Source organism: Rhinolophus ferrumequinum, chromosome 6 (assembly GCF_004115265.2).
Source record: "Rhinolophus ferrumequinum isolate MPI-CBG mRhiFer1 chromosome 6, mRhiFer1_v1.p, whole genome shotgun sequence".
Lineage (NCBI taxonomy): Eukaryota > Metazoa > Chordata > Mammalia > Chiroptera > Rhinolophidae > Rhinolophus > Rhinolophus ferrumequinum.
In genome coordinates, this window is record NC_046289.1 from 43,006,852 (window position 1) to 43,025,538 (window position 18,687).

The 18,687-nt window shown below is 49.8% G+C and overlaps 1 protein-coding gene across 1 annotated transcript in view; it reads left to right on the top strand.

The window, feature by feature from the left end:
- The window catches only part of ITGA11 (integrin subunit alpha 11), a 123,512-nt gene that overhangs the window by 53,854 nt on the left and 50,971 nt on the right, over nt 1–18,687 (top strand). Inside the window, exons 3-5 of the mRNA XM_033109688.1 lie at nt 6,972–7,072; nt 11,250–11,341; nt 13,812–13,926. Of these exons, the coding sequence (XP_032965579.1) occupies nt 6,972–7,072; nt 11,250–11,341; nt 13,812–13,926 (308 nt within the window). The remainder of the gene's footprint in view (nt 1–6,971; nt 7,073–11,249; nt 11,342–13,811; nt 13,927–18,687) is intronic.

Sequence of the window (18,687 nt, forward strand, 5' to 3'; positions counted from 1 at the left end):
TTACCCTCGTGCTCTGGTGCCTGTCTGGGAGCTGTGGGGCCCCGCAGCACCGCAGGAGAGTACCGTATCATACCACGTATCTCTAGCCTGGGAAAAGATCAAAATTTGAAGTACAGTTTCTACTGAATGCATATCGTTTTCACACCACTGCAAAAATTAAAAAAATTGTTAAGTCGAACCACCGTAAGTCGGAAACCATCTGTATGCAAAGAGATTTATTATAAGGAGTTGGCTCACGTGGTTATGGAGGTTGGCAGGTCCCAAGATCTGCAGGGTAAGTCAGAAAGCTAGAGACCAGGAGAGCCAATTACGTAGTTCTAGTCTGAAGGCCAGCAGGTTGGAGAGCGAGGAAGAGCAGATGTTTCTATTGGAGTCCAAAGGTGAGAATAAGCCAATGCCCCATTCAAAGGCAGCCAGTCAGGAAGGATTCTCTCTTTTTCAGGGAGGGTCAGCCTTTTTGTGCTGTTTAGGCTTTCAATTGAGTGGGCGGGCCCATCCACTTTGGGGAGGACCATCTGCTTTACTCAGACTTCCAATAAAATGCTCATCTCTTCCCAAAACACCCCCACGTACACACCCAGAATAAAGGTTTCCCCAAATATCTGGCCACCCCATGGCCCAGTCAAGATGGCACATAAAATTAACCGTCACAGTATTCGTGTTTTTCTTAAATACACGCAAAGCATTCCCATGTCTGATGAGGGTTTTACAGAGGTGAGGAGAGTAGGAAGTGCTGGCAAACAGAGGGGTCCTATATTTTCCTGGCTCCCCGGCGGCCAGGCCCTGCCAGGCATCTGAGCCTCAGTGAACCACAGCCCCTCCGACAAGATCAGAAAGATACAGAGGTGTCGTCTCTCCTCAGGCAGGTCCCAGCTGGACTCTCTGTCCACACCGCGTCCTCAGCAGTGCAGCCCCAGGGTCCCCCTCGCAGCGGGTTTGCTGCACTCAGCACTTCCCCAGCCCCACGTTGAACACATTAGCCACCACACTCACACTGCTGGAGATTACATTTTCCATGGGAAAGAGAGAAAAAAAGCCTCACTGAAGGAATAGTCTCTCCTTTGTTCCCTTGAGTTCTCTGCTGCTCAAGTGGAACCCCCTCCCTGATGCCCCTATCTGATTTCAGGAAAGGAAAATGAAGCCAGGAAAGAAATGAAACAAAGGGGCTGGAATGGGTTTGAGTGGAGGACGGGTGCAGGGAGAGAGGAAGAGGAACAGGTGAAGAAGGGAATGGGATGAGGGGGTGGGGACAAGAGGCCCCTAGGTGACAGGCCCAGCTGGTCCCAGGGAGGGCAGCCCTCTCCCATCTGGACGGCGCCCCGCCCCCAGAGCTGGGCCTTCTGAACTTTCTGGTCTTTCACCATATCAGAAAGGGCACTGGCCGTGGAGTCCCAACTCTCAAAGTGACCAACGTCACTCCTCAGCTTGTCACATCCACCTTCTGAACCTCAGATACTAACTGCCATTCCAGGCTCAAAGCTGTCCTGGTGGTCAAAATCAAATGTAATTCAATTGCATCAAAAGTGATTCCTTAATATGAAAAGAATAAGCGGTGATAATTGGATTTCCTGGGACGTGAGGTCCAGGTCTGGCAGAGAGGAGCAAAGAAACCGGCCAGGGTGGGTATTAAACCCATGCCGTGACTCTCCTCAGCAGTCCACGCTGGCCTCTGGGCTCAGGACGTCCTCCAGAGGCAGGCCCATCATTTGGAGGTTTCTTCCTTCCTTCCCCAGCATCTGATAGCCTTTTTCTGCCCGTGGCCCCTGCTCACCCCATCTGTTGGTGAACTAAGCTATTCACACCTGCTTTCCCAGACACAGCCAGTAAAAGGCCATCCTGGGCCTAGAGCCCCAGCCGCTGCCTCCAGGCTTTTCACCCTCCGTGGCTTGGGGGAGCACTGCCCGGGGAGTCAGGACACCATGCACCAGTCCCGCTCTGGCACCCTCTGCTCTGAGACCCCAGACATAGCACTTCCCTGCTCTAGGCTTCCAATGCCACGTTGGTACTCAGAGGTTGGCCCGAGGAACCTCCACATTTCCTCCCAGCTCTGAGGGTCTGCGACACCAATTACCAGATAACCAGAAACTTCTGGAGAGTAGGGCTGCCTATCCAAGGGATACACATAGAACAAAAGGATTTCTGTCCCACAAGGCTGGGCCAGGGCACAGTTTTCTGCATTCAGTTAAACAACCAGAGAGAAATAGCGTACATGGAGTCTGAGAGTACATCCACCACTCATACAGTAAATATATGCCCCACAGGGAGCTAAAACATGAGCTAGGGGATGTGAATCTGCTCCTTTCGCATTGGTCTCGGGTACCACGTTCCTCTTATAACATGGTAATATATGGAATTTTTAAGGACAATTTTAATTATATGGGTTTGTGTTTTCTTTGCCTTGTGCACGCTAGTTAGTGTTTTTTCAGTTATAAATAGCTGAAAACTCAACTCAAATGGACTTATACAGTAAAAAGTAGTTATTACTTATATTTTGGAAAATTTTGAGCTTCAGGTACAGTTTGATCCAGGGATTCACAGTATCATCAGGACTTCAGGTCCTCCTCTTGGTGCTTCTCTCAGCCCCACCCCCATCAGCTCATGCCTCTCATCATCATGAGGTGGCCTCCAGCAGTCCCAGGCCTCACACCTAGATACTATGGTATCCAGAGGAATCCAAATTTGCAGTCACTTCTGCCCTGACTCCCAAGCAGAAGTCCTGAGATTCACTCTGATTGGGGTGACTTAAGTCATTTGCCCTCCCTGACTCCATAGCTATAGCCAGGAGAGGAAAATGGCCTGCCTAAGGTATGTGCTTCGTCCCTAGAACTGGGACTGGAACCAGGTCTCCTGGATCCCCACACAGAAATGAGGACTGTTGAGAAGATAGAAGTGGAAATCAGGAAAGCAAGCAACATTGACTTTAAGTGGAAGCTGGGTCACTCCACTGAACTTCTCTGCATGGAAAATACTCACTTTCTCAGCAACCCTTTTCCAGGCACTGAATCTGAGGGTTCCTCTTAGACCTGAGGCAAAGTCAAATCTCCTAAAGCTGCTGCTGCTCTAGACTGTCAGACAAAAGGTCAGAGTAACCAGTGCATGCCTCTTTCCAAAAGCCTTCCAGACTACCTTATGCTAGTTCAGCAGGACACACGAAGACTTCTGAGTCATCAAGGAAAGATGACACTAAAACACTGGCCACAATAGGCAGCAGGAATTAGATGCTGGTTTATGTGGGAAAGCCTGGGGTAATCAGGGAGGGCTTCCTGGAGCAAGTGGGAATTTGTGCTGGATTTTAAAGGGATGGTTTTCAGGGTGGGGTGTACATACCACAGGGGATGTGCAAGGCAGTATGCTCGGACACAGAAACAAAATGATTCAAGTTCTATTTAGGTTTATATTTTATTTGAAAAAACATGATTATGGGTATCTAGTATACAGATTGACAGTTGTACACTGGTTTAACTAACATATAAATTTAAACCTATTGGAGGTACATTTTTTTCTGATAGGAGTGTGTATTTTAAACGGTTCAGAGATTAAAATTGCCCTGAAGGATGGAGCAGAGGATGAGCAGAAGTCAGGATGAGTCCACAGAGCCTTGCTGGAAAGGGTGTAAGATAGGGAGCCAGAAACCTCTTCTGTTAACCTATGTCCTACTGGGAGCTAAGGAGCTCGGCACCCAGGCAGCACATCTTGCTTTCCTCAGGTGGCCAGCTCCACCGTGAGCCTCCTCACTTGGCAAGGCTCTGCTCAAAGGGTGGCAATCAGGGAGGGGTCCCACAGGGCTGTGGCTGAAGCCTGCCACCAAGCCTCCCATCCGCAGGAGCTCTGCTCCCCGAGCCTCCACAGGAAGAATGCAGGGCGCCCACAGCTGGTGAGTCACGGCACACAGCCCATGGAAAGGTCCCGATGCTCGCCACGACCTTTGGGGTTTCTCATGCCGCGCTGGTGCCCACACCAGAGGGTATAGGGTGTCCAGTCCCCGAGAGGCACAGCAGACCCTGAGGCTGCAAATGGCTATATAAGGCTAAGGCCGCAGGAGATAGCAGGGTCTGCCAGACCCCAGGAACAATTTGGCTGGTCTTGGTGGTGACGCAAACATTTTCCCTGTGCTTCGGCAGTTCTCCCCTCACGGCGAAAACTGAATCATATCCTCAAAACCTCAAGCCCAGCGGGCACACGTAATGCCGAGACTCAAGAATGGCAAGGAGGGCTGACCCAGGCCCTCCCTTCACAGCAAAGAAATATTTGGGGCAACAGAGAAAGCTGTTTCAGAATTAGTTCTACCTCTGCCATAAACAAACTGTGGGACATGGGTGATCTCCTCTCTTGGGACCTCAGTTTCTATATCTGCAATATGGGGACAGTAAACCCTGTCCTGCTACCTCATGCAGTGCCACGGACCCACAGAGAGATCGTGTCTGAGAGAATGGAGATGGGACGTATGGGGTGGCCCGTATTCTTAGAAAAGGACAAAGCCTGGTCTGGTAGCAAATTTGCAGTCACTATGGCTTGGTGGATTTACTGACAGACTGTCACATGCTGGCCATTACCAGGACACCCAACTTCTAGGAAGCCACCAGTCTCTATGTATAGCTTACTTTGATGTAGCCCCTTCTGTTTCTCAGTGCCTTTTGACATCTGTGACTTCCCACAGTGCCCCTGGGAGGTAGACAGTACAAAAATTGCTAACCCCATTCCACAGCCAAGCAAACCAAGGTCTAGAAAGCTCGATGACTTCTCAAGACCACACCACAAGCTGGTGACTGAACTAGGATGAAGACCCAGCCCCTGGATTTTAGCCCCAAATTCTCACCCTGCGTTGGGGGCTCCTTCAAGCAGGCTGTGGGGTCTCAAGAGTCCCACTCTATAAAATGGGAAGAGTTATGGGGAGTCATCTGGTCAGGCTGCTGGGTGTTTTCTAGAAGACACATGGGGGTAGCTTTTCTAGAAGACAGCCATGGTTTTTCTAATCTAGAACCTGCTGTGTCTGATTCTCCCAGAGGCACCCTGCAAGGTATTCCTCGAAGGTACACTTTCCAGAAAGCAGGCCTCTTCAAGCAGGGGTGTCCCGGAAGGAGCGTTCCTCAGGAAGACTTGGAGCCTAAGCCTCACCCGCTTCTCTCTCTCTCTCTCATGGAGTGGCCTCGACCACACAATCTCTTGCAGAATTAAGTCACCAAAACTCACATCGTCTAGACAAACAGATTTTATGGGTCCAATTAATTCCTGCCAGTCTGAAATAGGCATGTTTAATAAGCGATATATTTAGAATCTGTCATTATCTGGTCCCCAGGGGGAGAAACTTCAGCTCGTATTTCATAGACTCTTAATTTCAAACAGAGCTCTATTAACTCCCATTTCAGACTTCTCTTTCCTCACAGCACGGGGGGGGGGGGGGGGGGGGGGGGAGTGGGGGGAGGAGGCACTTTCACCACAAGAAGCCACCAAAATCCTGTGTAGCCTAAACCTCCAAGCCTGTCCCCTCTCAATCCTCTTACATCAGAAAACGAGTGATTGCTGCTTCTTTGGGCCGTGTTGCCAGGAGGTAGGAAGCTGCTGGGAGAGCATGGCTGCAGAAAGGTCACCTTGCTCCCAGTGTCACCTGTCCCTGTGCTCCAAGCTCCACCATCATCTATTCTCTCTCCCATAGAATCTGAGACCTCTAGGGCCGTGTGAGCTGTGGCACCTCCTGCCACTGCAGCGCAGCTGTCCCCGAGAAGGTTTTTGAGTCACTGTTAGCACTAGGACCTGAGCAGAGGAGACACTCGCTGGCTGAGAGCTGGACTGGCCCCCAAAGCCTAGAGGGTTCCAGATGTGCCATAGGGCAGCAGTGCTGACAGAGCGGGCAGTTGGGCACTGAAAGGAAACCCTGCTGCCTTCAGGGTTTCACTTCACATCAGCACTGGTGTTTCAGCCAAAGATGAGGCATTCGAGGAGGCTTGGGGTAGCTCTAAGGAAAAGGCCTGGGGGTTGTCCGGGCTAAGGTGGGATTCTCTCTGACCTCGAGGGAGGTGGCACTGCCAGGCTTGGCCATGTCAGGAAGGAGTGGATGCTCATTATTTTCTAGAAGCATGTAAGCAAGGTGTTGGCAGGGCTGTGCTCCCTCTAAAGGATTAGGAGAGAATCCTCCCTTGCCTCTTCCAGCTTCCAGTGGCCACAGGCATCCTTTGGCTTTTGGCAGCATCGCTCCTAGCTCTGCTTCTTTCTTCACATGGCTTTCTCTTCTCTCTCAGTCTCTCTTTCATGCGTCTCTTATAAGGACACTTGTCAGTGGAGGTAGGGCCCACCTGGGTAATCCAGGATGACCTCATCTCAAAACACTTAATTACAACTTCCAAATAAGCTCACAAAGGCATAGGCTCCAGGCAGAAGCCCCAGATGAGTGGCTGCCCCTGGCCACTTTTAAGCCTTGCTGGCTGCCTGGCCCACCCTTTGCTCAGGGGACAGCCATGACCACTGAGCAACATGCCCCACACCTGAGTCACCAGCTGAAAGACTGTCACATAACGTGAGAAATGCAGCGCCCTGCAGGTAGTGACAGATGGCCAGGACTATGGCTCCAAAATCATTCCTCTGCCTGAATGACCACCGTTACCACCCTCCTACCATTTGACAAACTCATATTCAACTGTTAACACCCAGCTCAACATCACCTCCTCCATGATGTCTGCCCTGCCCTCTTCTCCCAGGAACTGCCTACATTTCATCTGTTACAGGGCTCATGTGGTCTTTATCTCCATATTCACCACATCCTGGCAGGGGCCTGGAGTAGGCCACAGGCCCCTTGAGTTTATGCTCAAAGCCCAGAGTCCCTCCCCCAGGGAGTCTGAATGTCTGCATGTGGCAGCTCCTCCAGGATTCCCTCCCCCTCCTCCCAACTTCCCCTCAACCCTGCCTTCCAGGTTCCAGCCTTTACCAGGAAGGAGCACCTCCTCCAGCATTTTCACTTGTCTTCTCTTACTTTCCAGGCTGGTTGTGGGCGCTCCATTGGAAACCAACGGCCACCAGAAGACGGGAGATGTATACAAGTGTCCGGTGACCCATGGGAACTGCACCAAGCTCAACCTGGGTAACTTGGGCCACCGGTCTCTTTACAAGGAGGCCAGCTATGATCTAGGGCAGGGCAGGCTTTAAAGTACATCTGTGCCCATGGTCACACTGTCTCCTCACAGCTACCCCACAGGTGACCAGCTGATATCGCTGTCCCATTTTACAGATGAGGAAGCTGAGGCCAGAGAGAGGAAGCAACTTTCCCACAGTCACACAGCTTGTCAGGGGCCAGCCAGGATTCAAACCCAGGCCTCCAGCCTCCCAGGTCGTTGCTCTTTCTGATTCATCTCAGCTCCTCAACGCAGAGTTCTCTCTCCCAGCAAGAAAAAAATACTTCCTGTCTTCTTTCTGATTTTGAAGTAATAACAACATCTAACATTCATATATCTCATATAATGTTCACCACATGCCAGGTGCTGTTTTAAGCACTTTTAGGTATTTTGCCTCGTTGAACCCCCACAACAACTATGAGTTTCAATCATTTAACAAAGGAGGGACTGACCGTATGTGGAGATGAGAGACCTGCCTGGGCTCACCCAGCTAACAAGCACCAAGGCTGAGATTCCAATCCAGACAGTCTACAGCCACCGTTAGTCACTGCACAGCACTGGCCTTCTGAAATGAAGGCTTCGTTCCTCACGGAGGAGCATTATAGGGAGATGCTGTGAGCAGCCTCTGGCCTTTCAGGCCCTTGTAAAGACCACGTGTGTACACACAGGTGTCCAACAAAGCACACATACCAGTCTTCTAAAGCACTTCTACTCTGTCCGAAAGGTCAGAGAGGGACCAGGGCATCACTTTGCTTACAGAAGGGAGCAGAAGTTCCATCTGGGCTGAGAAGCCACGATCCAGGCCTTGCCCTAGAGGACTGGCCATCCCCAGGGCCAGGCCCCTCAGCCTCCCCCTCTTCCAGAAGGGGAGCCTCTACCCTAGAGCAGTAGGGTGGGGCTCCCTGGGGAGGAGGGAGGAGGGTGGAGAGCAGGGGCCTGGTGGAGGGAGATGGCAGAGTTTCAAGAGATAAGCCGATAGATGAAAAGGACTGCATCAAAGGGAAAGCCCAAAGAACTCAGATTCTCAGGGCGGCTGGCTGTCCCCTCATGTGGTGCATCAGCGCCACGGGTGGGAAGTTCAAACCCCAGCACAGCCAAGGCCCATACTTCAGTGAGGAAACAGTCTAGGGGAGGTGGGGGCCTGGCTGGGGGCTCATGGATCCCACTCAGCACCACTCTGAGAGTGCAACTTCTGAAACAGACCACGCTGGGTTTCTCCTTCCAACTATACAACCAGCTGTAGTTTCTTTGCTGTGTGTTCATAGGGAGCTCACCTCACCTCTCTGAGCCTCTGTGTACACCTGTGTAAAATGAGGAGGGTGAACTCAATGACCCTAGGATCCATTCCAGGTCTAATATGGAATTAGTGGTCACTTTAGTGAGTGCCTAGTCTGTGCCAAGCACTCTGCTAGTTACTGGGGATACAGCAGGGAGAAAGACCCCAAGGGACCCGCTGGCAGGGGCCAGTTAGCGAGAAGACACACTAGGAAGCAGGATAATCTCAGGTAGGGCTAAACGCTGTGAGATAAACCGAAGTGCTGTAATAAGAGAAGCTGAATGCAGGAGTGGGGCACGTTCTACCTCAGCAAGTTGGTCAGAAAGGCCTCTCTGAGCAAAGGTCTGATGGTGGACAGGAGTCAGGTGGGGCCAGAGCATTCCAGGCAGAGCAGGAGCAAGTGCAAAGGCCCTGAGGTGGAATGAGCTCGCTCTGTTTGAGGACGGACCGAATGGCTGTATGGCCGGGCCAGAGGGAGCCAGGGGCGTGGTGGGAGCCGTGGGCAAGGGCTCGGGGCGCGGGCCACCGAGAGAAGCTCCTGGTCCGGGAAGGCACACAGACACATGAACCCAGCGTTTCATTTCCTCTGTTGCTCCAGATTCCAATGTGGACTCGATTTCCCTCCAAAGAAGGAGGAGCCCCTGCAGGCAGTGAGAGGCAGGAAGCCATCAGACCCTGGAAAACATTCCTGAACTAGGGCATAAGCTGGGTAGGAAAGTGAGTCGGGGCAGAGGAAAAGTACTGCCAGGAAGCACTTCGTCTGAGGAGTGTTTTTTCCCCACCACTAAAGAGAAAATGCTCAGCAGGAAGACCATCTGTCAGTTTATACCCGCAGTGGAAAATGCAAGGCAGGGAAACCTGAGTCCTGGGTTTTCCTATGGCCTTTCCAGGCTGTGAGCCCTGCCGAGCCAGGAATGTTCTTTCCTCTCTCTGGGGAAGACTAAGTGGATGTCAGTCGTTCACACCTCAGTGCGACAGAGTCTACAGCTGGTGCTGTCTTCCTAACACCTGGATGAAGTCAGTAGTTTTAATGAGGGGCTGCAGGGAGGGGCTGTGATTCTGGAAGGCAGGCCCTGTGTGAGGAGGGGCTTATGTCCCTGGACCCTCACGCAGACCCATTGAGAAAGGAATTAGAGCAGACGTTGGTGATTGCCCCAAATCCACGAGCCACAGAAGCAGCAGAAGCAGCAGAAGCAGGGCTTGAACCTGAATCTTTCTTACTCCAATGCAAGGGTCTTCCCTACCAGTTTCACTGAGGACTTCCGTCATCGAGACAGGAAGAAAAAGGGGAGGGAGAAGGGAAGGGTTGCCCCATAAATAAATGGAGGGCAGGATTCTCCAAGCTACTGAGGGGCCGAGGTTGCCAGTCAGGGCGTGGAGCTTCCTCTCCATCCCACTGCAACCACAGTCCTGCCATAAGATGGAAAAGTCAGGATGTAACCTTGGGTATCCTGGGTTCAAGTTCCCACTCTATCATTTACCAGCAATTGACTTTATAGAAATCACTAACCCTCTATGCAACTTGCTTTTCTCATCTTTAAGATGGAAATGGTGACTCCTGAGCCTCCCAGAACCGAGGGGATCCTAGGAGAGCACATGTGCACAATACTTTGTAAATGATGAAAAATGATTTAAAAAGCAGGGTTATTGCTATTATTTTCTTGCGGGTTTATTTGGAGGACAAAGCAGAACGCAATCCCAGTCACTCGCAACACAGCCAAGAGGGGCTGGATTTCAAAAGAAGCCTGGCTACAAACGAAGGGAACCTGAAGAGAAAGATAACAAACATGGCTGCCCCTCCCCCAGCCCACAGCACAGCCAGGGGCTGTAGTTCTGCCCTCTCCGCTAATGCCCGTCCCAGGCCCTGCTGGCCTGTGCCCAGAAGGCAGGACAACTCCTCACCCTTCCAATCACAACGACACTAAATGCAAACCCTGCTCCAGCTCCGCTCACTCCCCTCCCCCAGCTGAGAAGACACTAGATCCTGCTCCCAGCAGATGAGGATCCATCATCCACTGGCTCCGGGCTCAACAAAATGCCCAACTCACTTCCCCCTAAACTTTCCCCTCCACGTGCCCATATACATGTGCGCTCACACACCAACACAAGTGGGGAATTCAAGCTCACTTCCTTCCCCTCAGTGATCTGACAGAATGATCTAGTAAAACCTTAACTGATACCATTTGTTTAGTAATTCTAACCTGCCACCAGACTCTCCCAACCCCCAGTCAGCTAATAATCCTGTTCCTCAATGTCTGTCTTAGCAGTAAGCACTCAGTGACATTCTTGGGCAAGACCTTGTCCCTCTAGCAGGCTCTGGTTTAGTTGGCTATTTGCTACCTGTGAGAAAGAATCAGTTATCATACGTCAGTTTATCAGATGGGCAAAGAACGGGGCCCTGAGAGAGCAGGGCAGGGGGCTGAGAAGTTGCCATGGCAGGTTGGCTTGAAGAAACCCGTGGACGAGACACTGCACAGAGGAAGCCAGCCTGGGTGGGTGCCCCGGTTTGTGTGGGGTGGGACACAAGGTGAAGGTTGGGGCCCATGAGAGGGCTGGAGGAAGAAAAGCTCTGGACTAGGAGGAGATGGAAGACTCTGCCATGTGCTTCCTGTGTGACTTTGGTCAGGTTGCTTGTCCTCTCTGAGACTCATTTTCCTCATCTCACAGGAAGTTGAGAGGCAATAATTAGACCATGTCTGGGCAAGGCCTTAGTAAACCGTGAAGGGCTACACCAACACGCAGGGAGAATGAGGGGGTTGTGCCTGGCACCGACCCTGCCACAGGCACCTCTGTTGGCCAGCGGCAGCAGCAGACTGGGCAGAAGGTGGGCAGAAGGGGGCTGCAGGCTGAGCTTCTCCTTCCCACCCCAGGAAGGGTCACCCTATCCAACGTTTCCGAACGGAAGGACAACATGCGCCTCGGCCTGAGCCTGGCCACCAACCCCAAGGACAACAGCTTCTTGGTAAGAGCCACCCGCTCCACCCTCTCTCCAAACCCCAGCCCTCTTGCCCCATGGACTCTCTGCTTGAGGTGATGGATGTGTCATCACATACACACTCTGCACTCTACCCACCAGGCTGCCTGTCTGCACACGCCAGAGAGCAGCCCCTCCACTAGCCTCCTGCCTGCGGTGCCCTAAATTTCGAGGGGACAGTCCAGGCAGGAAAAGGGATTGAGCCCTTTTGCACACACACCCTGAGGGTGGGAGACAGACAGCCTGCAAAGGAACAGGAATAACTAAAGATGGCCAACAGTCCTGTGGAGGCCTGTCCCTTCCTTTGGGGAGCCAAATGTCCACGGCAGAGGTTGAATTTCTGCTCCGGGTTTGATCAAAGAAAGAGGACACACCCTAAGAAGACTTTGAAAGGAAATCATAATGAGGAAGCACAGATTTACTACAACCAAGAGTGACCAGCCACCTGGGCTGCACAGGACTAGATAGAAGGCTTCCCGGGGAAGTGTCTGTTTTGTTTTTAAAGAAGTCACGGGCCGTAGCAATGAAGAAAGAAAAGGGGGTACTTGTGCTGAGGAGGTAGAGACATTCATTCGTTTGAAACACCAATCATTTTGAGCACTCCCAAGGTACTGAGCGCAGTACCAGGCACTGGGGATTCAGCAGTCACCAGAGCTCCTGCCCATTCAGCTTACATCCTGGTCTGGGAAGAGACAGTAAGCAAATGCGTACTGCACACATGATGTCGGGACACAAAGGCGGCAGCGGACTATGCGTGGAGGTCTCTGCACCCTGCCCCGCGAGCACACGCAGTGGGCGCGACAGAGGGGTGCTGCCTGCTCCCTGCCGCCATGTTCCCGTGAACCACCATGGCTTTGGAGGAAGCTAGGGGTTCAAAATAGGATCCTTCTGGGACTTATGATTCCTAGAAACAGCTGCAAGGGAGGATTTCAGGAAAAAATTACCCCAGAAAGCCCAATAGAATGCACCACTCATGCTGGGAGGGCTTTGTGTCACTCTTTGTTCATGCCCATCAGTCCATTTCTGGTGACAGATGAGACATCTGGGGTGTGGAGGATCAGACACCAGGGCAATGAGAGGACTGGGATGCTAGAGACGAGGAGGGCGTAGTGACTCTGCCAGCAAAAGGCCCGAGGTGCTCGATGTGTGGCCAGCCCACAGCCGTCCATCATCCCCAGCCACGGGCACACAGGACCGCAGCCCTCTTCACACACGTGCCTGTCAGGGACTTTGTTGCTACTCTCTCTTCTCTCTGAGGCTCCTTGTCACATTCTTACTAACTTGATTTTACCTCCTTCACAAGGGGATGGTGTGATACACCCTCCGGGGTCTCTGTGAGTAGGTTAAGCCCCTGATATATCAATGGCAGCTTTTGGTAACTCATTCCCTCATCGTATAGCCACTCATCCGTCTACCCCCCAACCAATAGTCCATCCTTCCATTCTTCTGTTCATTCACCCATCCATCTACATACCCATCTACCCCCTCATCCTCCCATCTAATCATCCATCCATTCCTTCCTACATCCATCCATCATCTTTCTGCCACCCATCCATCAATCCATCATCTATCCATCTATCAGCCAGCCAGCCAGCCATCTATCCTTCCAGCCATCATCCGTCATCTATCCTTCCATTCGTTATTCACCCTCTACTTCCAAATATCATTTACAGCAACTTCAACAAAGGACACCGATAAAAGAAAACCTTTAAAATCTGAGTACAAACAGAAAGCTAATTAAATAAAGGGATTGGAGGTGGAATAATTATTCCTCCAAACCAAGGGAAACTACAGCACAAAATTTAGTCCTGGGTTTCCCGCAGCAGGAGAAAAATGGAAGCATGGAGCGGGGCTTTCATTTTTAATGGCCCTGACTCTGAGAGGAACGCAACACCCAGTCTTTATATAAGGGGTTGACATCGATATTTTTGGTTGCAAATTTCAGAGAAAGAGCAGAGACATTCTTTTTTCTTTCCCTAGTAAGAGCCATGGGTATGTTATCAGGACACAATCCTGGAAGTTTGCCTAATAAGGACCTTCAGGTGACCTGTTCAGATAGAGGGGCTATGGTAGTGGCCTTAAAGAGTCCATTCCTATAGATGGAAAGGCTTTCCCAGATCCTGTGGATTGGGTGGGGTGGGCAGGTGGGTGAAGAAGATTCAAAATCCTAGATGATAGGATAGAGAATGGATCCCTTGAAAATACAACAAAGAAGGACTCTAACAGTAGTTTTTCTCCATTCTACCTGAAACCAAGGGAACTGGCACACATTGCCACAAGAAATAGTTCAGTGAGACTCAAATAAGACCCTTTGGGGTCTTATCTAAATCCTGGGGATACCAACATTCAAATAGAGGATATCTGTCGGCTCATGGAGGTTGGGGCTGGGCCTAAGGTTATTGGGCCTGGACCCTCTCTAGGGCCCCCACTGACTGGGGATCTGTTCTGTGCTTCACAGGCCTGCAGCCCACTCTGGTCTCATGAGTGTGGGAGCTCCTACTACACCACAGGGATGTGTTCGAGAGTCAACTCCAACTTTAGATTCTCCAAGACTGTGGCCCCAGCTCTCCAAAGTAAGTGGCCTCAAAACTGCAGTTCACGTCAGGCTTGGGGTTCTGATCATCGCTATCCTGCAGCTATAAAGCAGCACTTAGACTCTACCATGCTCTGGTTCTCTGGGTAACCTGGGAAAACTCACTTGACCTCTCTGGACCTCTGTGGGGTCCTTATCTTGGTCCACCCTCCCCCACAGAATGATGGTGGAGGGCAAACCAGCTAAGGTTATGAAGACAATCCTGGCAATCAGGGAGACTCCCTGCAAACCACCTTGATAAGGAAGAAGTTGCCGGCAAGCTCACACTGCCCGATCCTGGGGACACTGCTCAGTTAGGCTGCAGTGTGAATGGTGCCCTTTGATGTTATGCAATGCGCTGTCCTATAGGTGGAGGATCAGGGAAAACAGAAATATCCCTGGTGATAGTCCCATCGAACCAGTGTTCCTGGACCCCAGGAAGCTCTGCCCAGAGCTTGCCCAGGAAGCTCGGACCTCAGGAAGCTCGCCCAGCCTGCCCAGAGCCTCCTGGAATACTGAACCTTCTACTCATGCCCCCCTCACCAAGAAAATCTGGGAAATAATGTTCAGACCTTGCCTCCTACAAGCCCAGACTGCTTGGCTCTGAGCCTTACTATTTCCTCTGGGCTAAATACCATCTCCCCAGTAGCTACTGCCCATTTTATTGAGAGGGAGGGGATTAGCACCTCTGACTGGCTGCAGCCTCCCTCCAAACAACCAGGCCCGTCAGGGGTGGAAAGATGGTGCTCACAGGAGGGAGGGGGACGCATCAGTCTAGCAGGGGCTAGAAAGGGGTCTCTTAGTGTGATGAGGAGGCATTGGTTCTATTTTCACAAAATGGCAGAGGAAAAAGCAATCCCAAGTCTCAGGAGTGGGCCCAAGGTCATGAGGTGTGTACAAAGGCACATCAGTCGCCCAAGGCTTCTGTTTCCTCTGGCCAAGGGGTGACCGTCTCAGCCTCCAGGACTTACTGTGTTGGAGGCCTCCCCACCCAGCTGACCAGCAGCAGGGCCCTAAGAGCCTATCAGCTACAGATCCCAGGGCACCCCCCAACCCCGGGGGGGGGTTCTAAGTCAGCAAGTCTTGGATTAGCCCCAGGGTGTGTGCGTGTGTGTGTGTGTGTGTGTGTGTGTGTGTGTTTCAGTGGAGTGTTCAACCATGTTTAGGAACCACAGACCTAAAGCAAGATTCTTCCCAAGGTATCTTTTCTCTTTTAAATTTTTCAATTACAGTTGACATTCAATATTCTATTAGTTTCAGGTATACAACATAGTGGTTAGACATTTATATAACCTACAAAGCGATCCCCCCAATAAGTCTAGTACCCTTCTGACACCACACAGGTACAATATTATTAACTATATTCCCTATATTGTCCTTTACATCCCCATGACTATTTTGAAACTGCCAGTTTGTACTTTTAACCCCTTTACTGTTTTCACCCAGCCCCTCAACCCCCAATTTGTTTGCTCTCTGTATCTGTGTTTATTTTGTTTTTTAGATTCCACATATAAGTGAACTCATATGGTATTTGTCTTTTTCTGTCTGACTCATTTTACTTAGCATAATTCCCAAGGTATCTTAAAAAGAAAAATTTGAAACTGTAAAAAAAATGGGAGAGACAAGATGGCAGAATACATAAACACTGTGCCAACTTCCTTCCAGGAACAAATTTCAATTACAACTAAATCATAGAACAATCAACCTGGAGAACCATCCGAAGTCTGGCTGAACAGGAGTTTTATAAGTAAGGCTAAAAAGAAGCCACATCGAGTCTAGTAGGAAGGGTGGAGACGCAAAACTGACTAACCCCAAACCTCAGTGTTGCACTTGAGAACTGGGAGGGATATCTCAGCCACGGAGGTTCCCCCCAGAGGAGTGAAGGACCCCAGCCCCACACAAGCCTCCCCAGCCCAGAGTACTGGTGCCAGGAAGAGGAGCACCTAAAACATCTGGCTGTGAAAAACAGTAGGGATTCTGACCATCCAGGTGGGATGGAAGGCGGTAGGAAACCCAGGGATCCTCTTAAAGGACCCACATGCAGACTCACTCCCGGGCACTCACCTTGGGCTCCAGCAGAGGGACAGTTCCTCAGAGAGTATTGGAGACATACGGAGAGCAGACTGAGTTGTGTTCCTTCCCACAAGGGCTGGAGGACAGTTGGCATTTTCGCTGTGAGGAGTCCTCTTCCCATGCAGCGGGCAAGCTAGCACCATCTTTCCTGTATTGAGCCCGCCCCCTACGCTTACGGCCAAATCTGAATCTGATTGGTCTGATGAGCTCCGCAGCTCCACCCTGCTGACTCACTGGGATCCCGCCCTACCCAACTCCCACAACACCTGAGGCACTTTCTCCAAGAGCAGGCAGCCCCACCTGCATTGCACTGTTTCTTGGAAAACTGTCAGAGTCTAACAGAACCCAGGCGGCAGCAACTGGCCTTGGTGTGCTCTGAGATGTTTGCTGAGTAGCTTCAGGCTTAAAATTGGCACCAATTGACCACAACTCTTCCCACTCTAGTGACTCCCTGACACCCTGCCTCACCCAACTTGCATACCACAGTAGGCTTTATTAGTGGATGAACCTCAAGGGAGCTGGCAGGTGGCAGCAGGCCTCATGGTGTCCTAGCATCTTGCAGAGCTACCCTAGGCCCGGTACTGGTGGCAGCCATCCTCGGTTCACAGTGTGGCCTCTCCCATGTGCCTCCAGGGTTATCACAGGCAGCAAAAACCCCGCAGATTGCTTTGTAGCTCCTACCAAGTAGTCCCCAGCTGGTCACAGGCAGCAGGTGACCTGGGCCTGCACTGGAGCCCCACCCAAGAGGGTCCCAAACAAGATAAATCCAAACAGGCCCACACCAAGACACATTATAATTAGAATGGCAAAAGTTAAAGACAAAGAGAAAATCTTGAAAGCAGCAAGAGAAAGGCAACTAGTTACTAGAAGGGAGCTTTCATAAGTTTTGTCAGCTGATTTCTCAACAGAAACTTTGCAGGCCAGAAGGGATTGGCACAAAATATTTAACGTGATAAAAAGAAAGTTCCTACAACCAAGATTACTCTACCCGACAAAGCTATCATTTGGAATCGAAGGACAGATAAAGAACTTCCCAGACAAGAAACAGAAAAAGGAATTCATCATCACCAAACTAGTATTACAAGGAATGTTAGAGGGATTTCTTTAAGATGGAAAAAAGGATCAAAATTATGAATAATAAATTGGCAATAGCTACATATCTGTCAACAACTACTTTTAATGTAAATAGATTAAATACTCCACTCAAAAGACATAGGATGTCTGAATGGATAAGAAAACAAGACCCTTACATATGCTGCCTACAAGAGACTCACTTCAGAATTAAAGACACACACAGAGGGTGTAACGGGATGGAAAACAGTATTTCATGAAAATGAAAATGAAAAAAAAAAAAGCTGAGGTAGCAATATTTATAACAGACAAAACAGAGTTTAAAACAAAGGATATAACAACAGACATAAAAGGACCCAGCAATCCCACTTCTGGGTATTTATCTGAAGAAACTCAAAACACTACTTCGAGAGGACATGTGCATCCATATGTTCATTGCTGCATTGTTTACAATGGCCAAGATGTGGAGGCAGCGTGGCATCAATGGAAGAATGGATAAATAGGAGGTGGTACATATATACAGTGGAACATTGCTCGGCCAGGGAAGGGAATGGGTTCTTGCCATCTTCAGCAGCCTGGATGGACCTGGAGGGCATCGTGCTGAGTGGAGTATGTCGGACAGAGAAAGACAGATGCAATGTGATTTCACCTACACATGGAATCTAAAGAAAAATAAACAAAAAGAATAGAAACAAACTTATAGATGCAGAGAACATTTTGGTGGTTACTAGATTGGGGGTTGGGGATGAATGAAAAAGGGGAAGGGATTAAGAAGTACAAATTGGTTGTTACACAGTAATCATGGGGGTGTAGGGTACAGCATATGAAATATAGTCAATAATACTGTAATAACTATGTATGGTGCCAGATGGGTACTAGATTTGTTAGGGTACTAGATTTGTTAGGATATAAAAAAGGAAGGGAGTAAAAAGTACAAAATGCTAGTTATAAAATAGTCATGGGGATATAACGTACAGCATAGCGAATACAGTCAATCATATTGTGATAGCATAGTATGGTGTCAGATGATTGCTGGACTTATGGTGATAACTTCTTTAGGCATATAAATGTTGAATAACTGTGGTGCTCACCTGACACTAATATTATGTATGTTAGCTATGTTTTAATAAAAATCTTGAAAGAAAGAAAGAAAGGGAGAGAGAGAGAGAGAGAGAGAGAGAGAGAGAGAGAGAGAGGAAGGAAGGAAGGAAGGAAGGAAGGAAGGAAGGAAGGAAGGAAGGAAGGAAGGAAGGAAGGAAGGAAAGAGTGATCTTTGGAAGACTGAGGAAGCTCTGCAGACCAGTTCTCTTCATGACAAGCCTGTGAAAGTGAAAATGAAGGATGTCCTGTGATGTAATATAACATGGTCAGAAAAAATATGCCCCCAAATTCCTAATCAACCCATAATTCATTGTTGTTCCTTTAAAAACTCAGTATCTAAGTGCAATTATAACCAAATCCATGAGATAATATAAAAACATTTTCAAAATAAGAAAAAAGAAACAAAAAAAAATCAGCAATAATAAATGCATGCTTAAAACAGGCTTAAAACTCAAAGAAAACTGGTCCCTACCCCTAGATTAGAAACTCTTCCTAATGAAGGAGTTTCTGTCTGTGT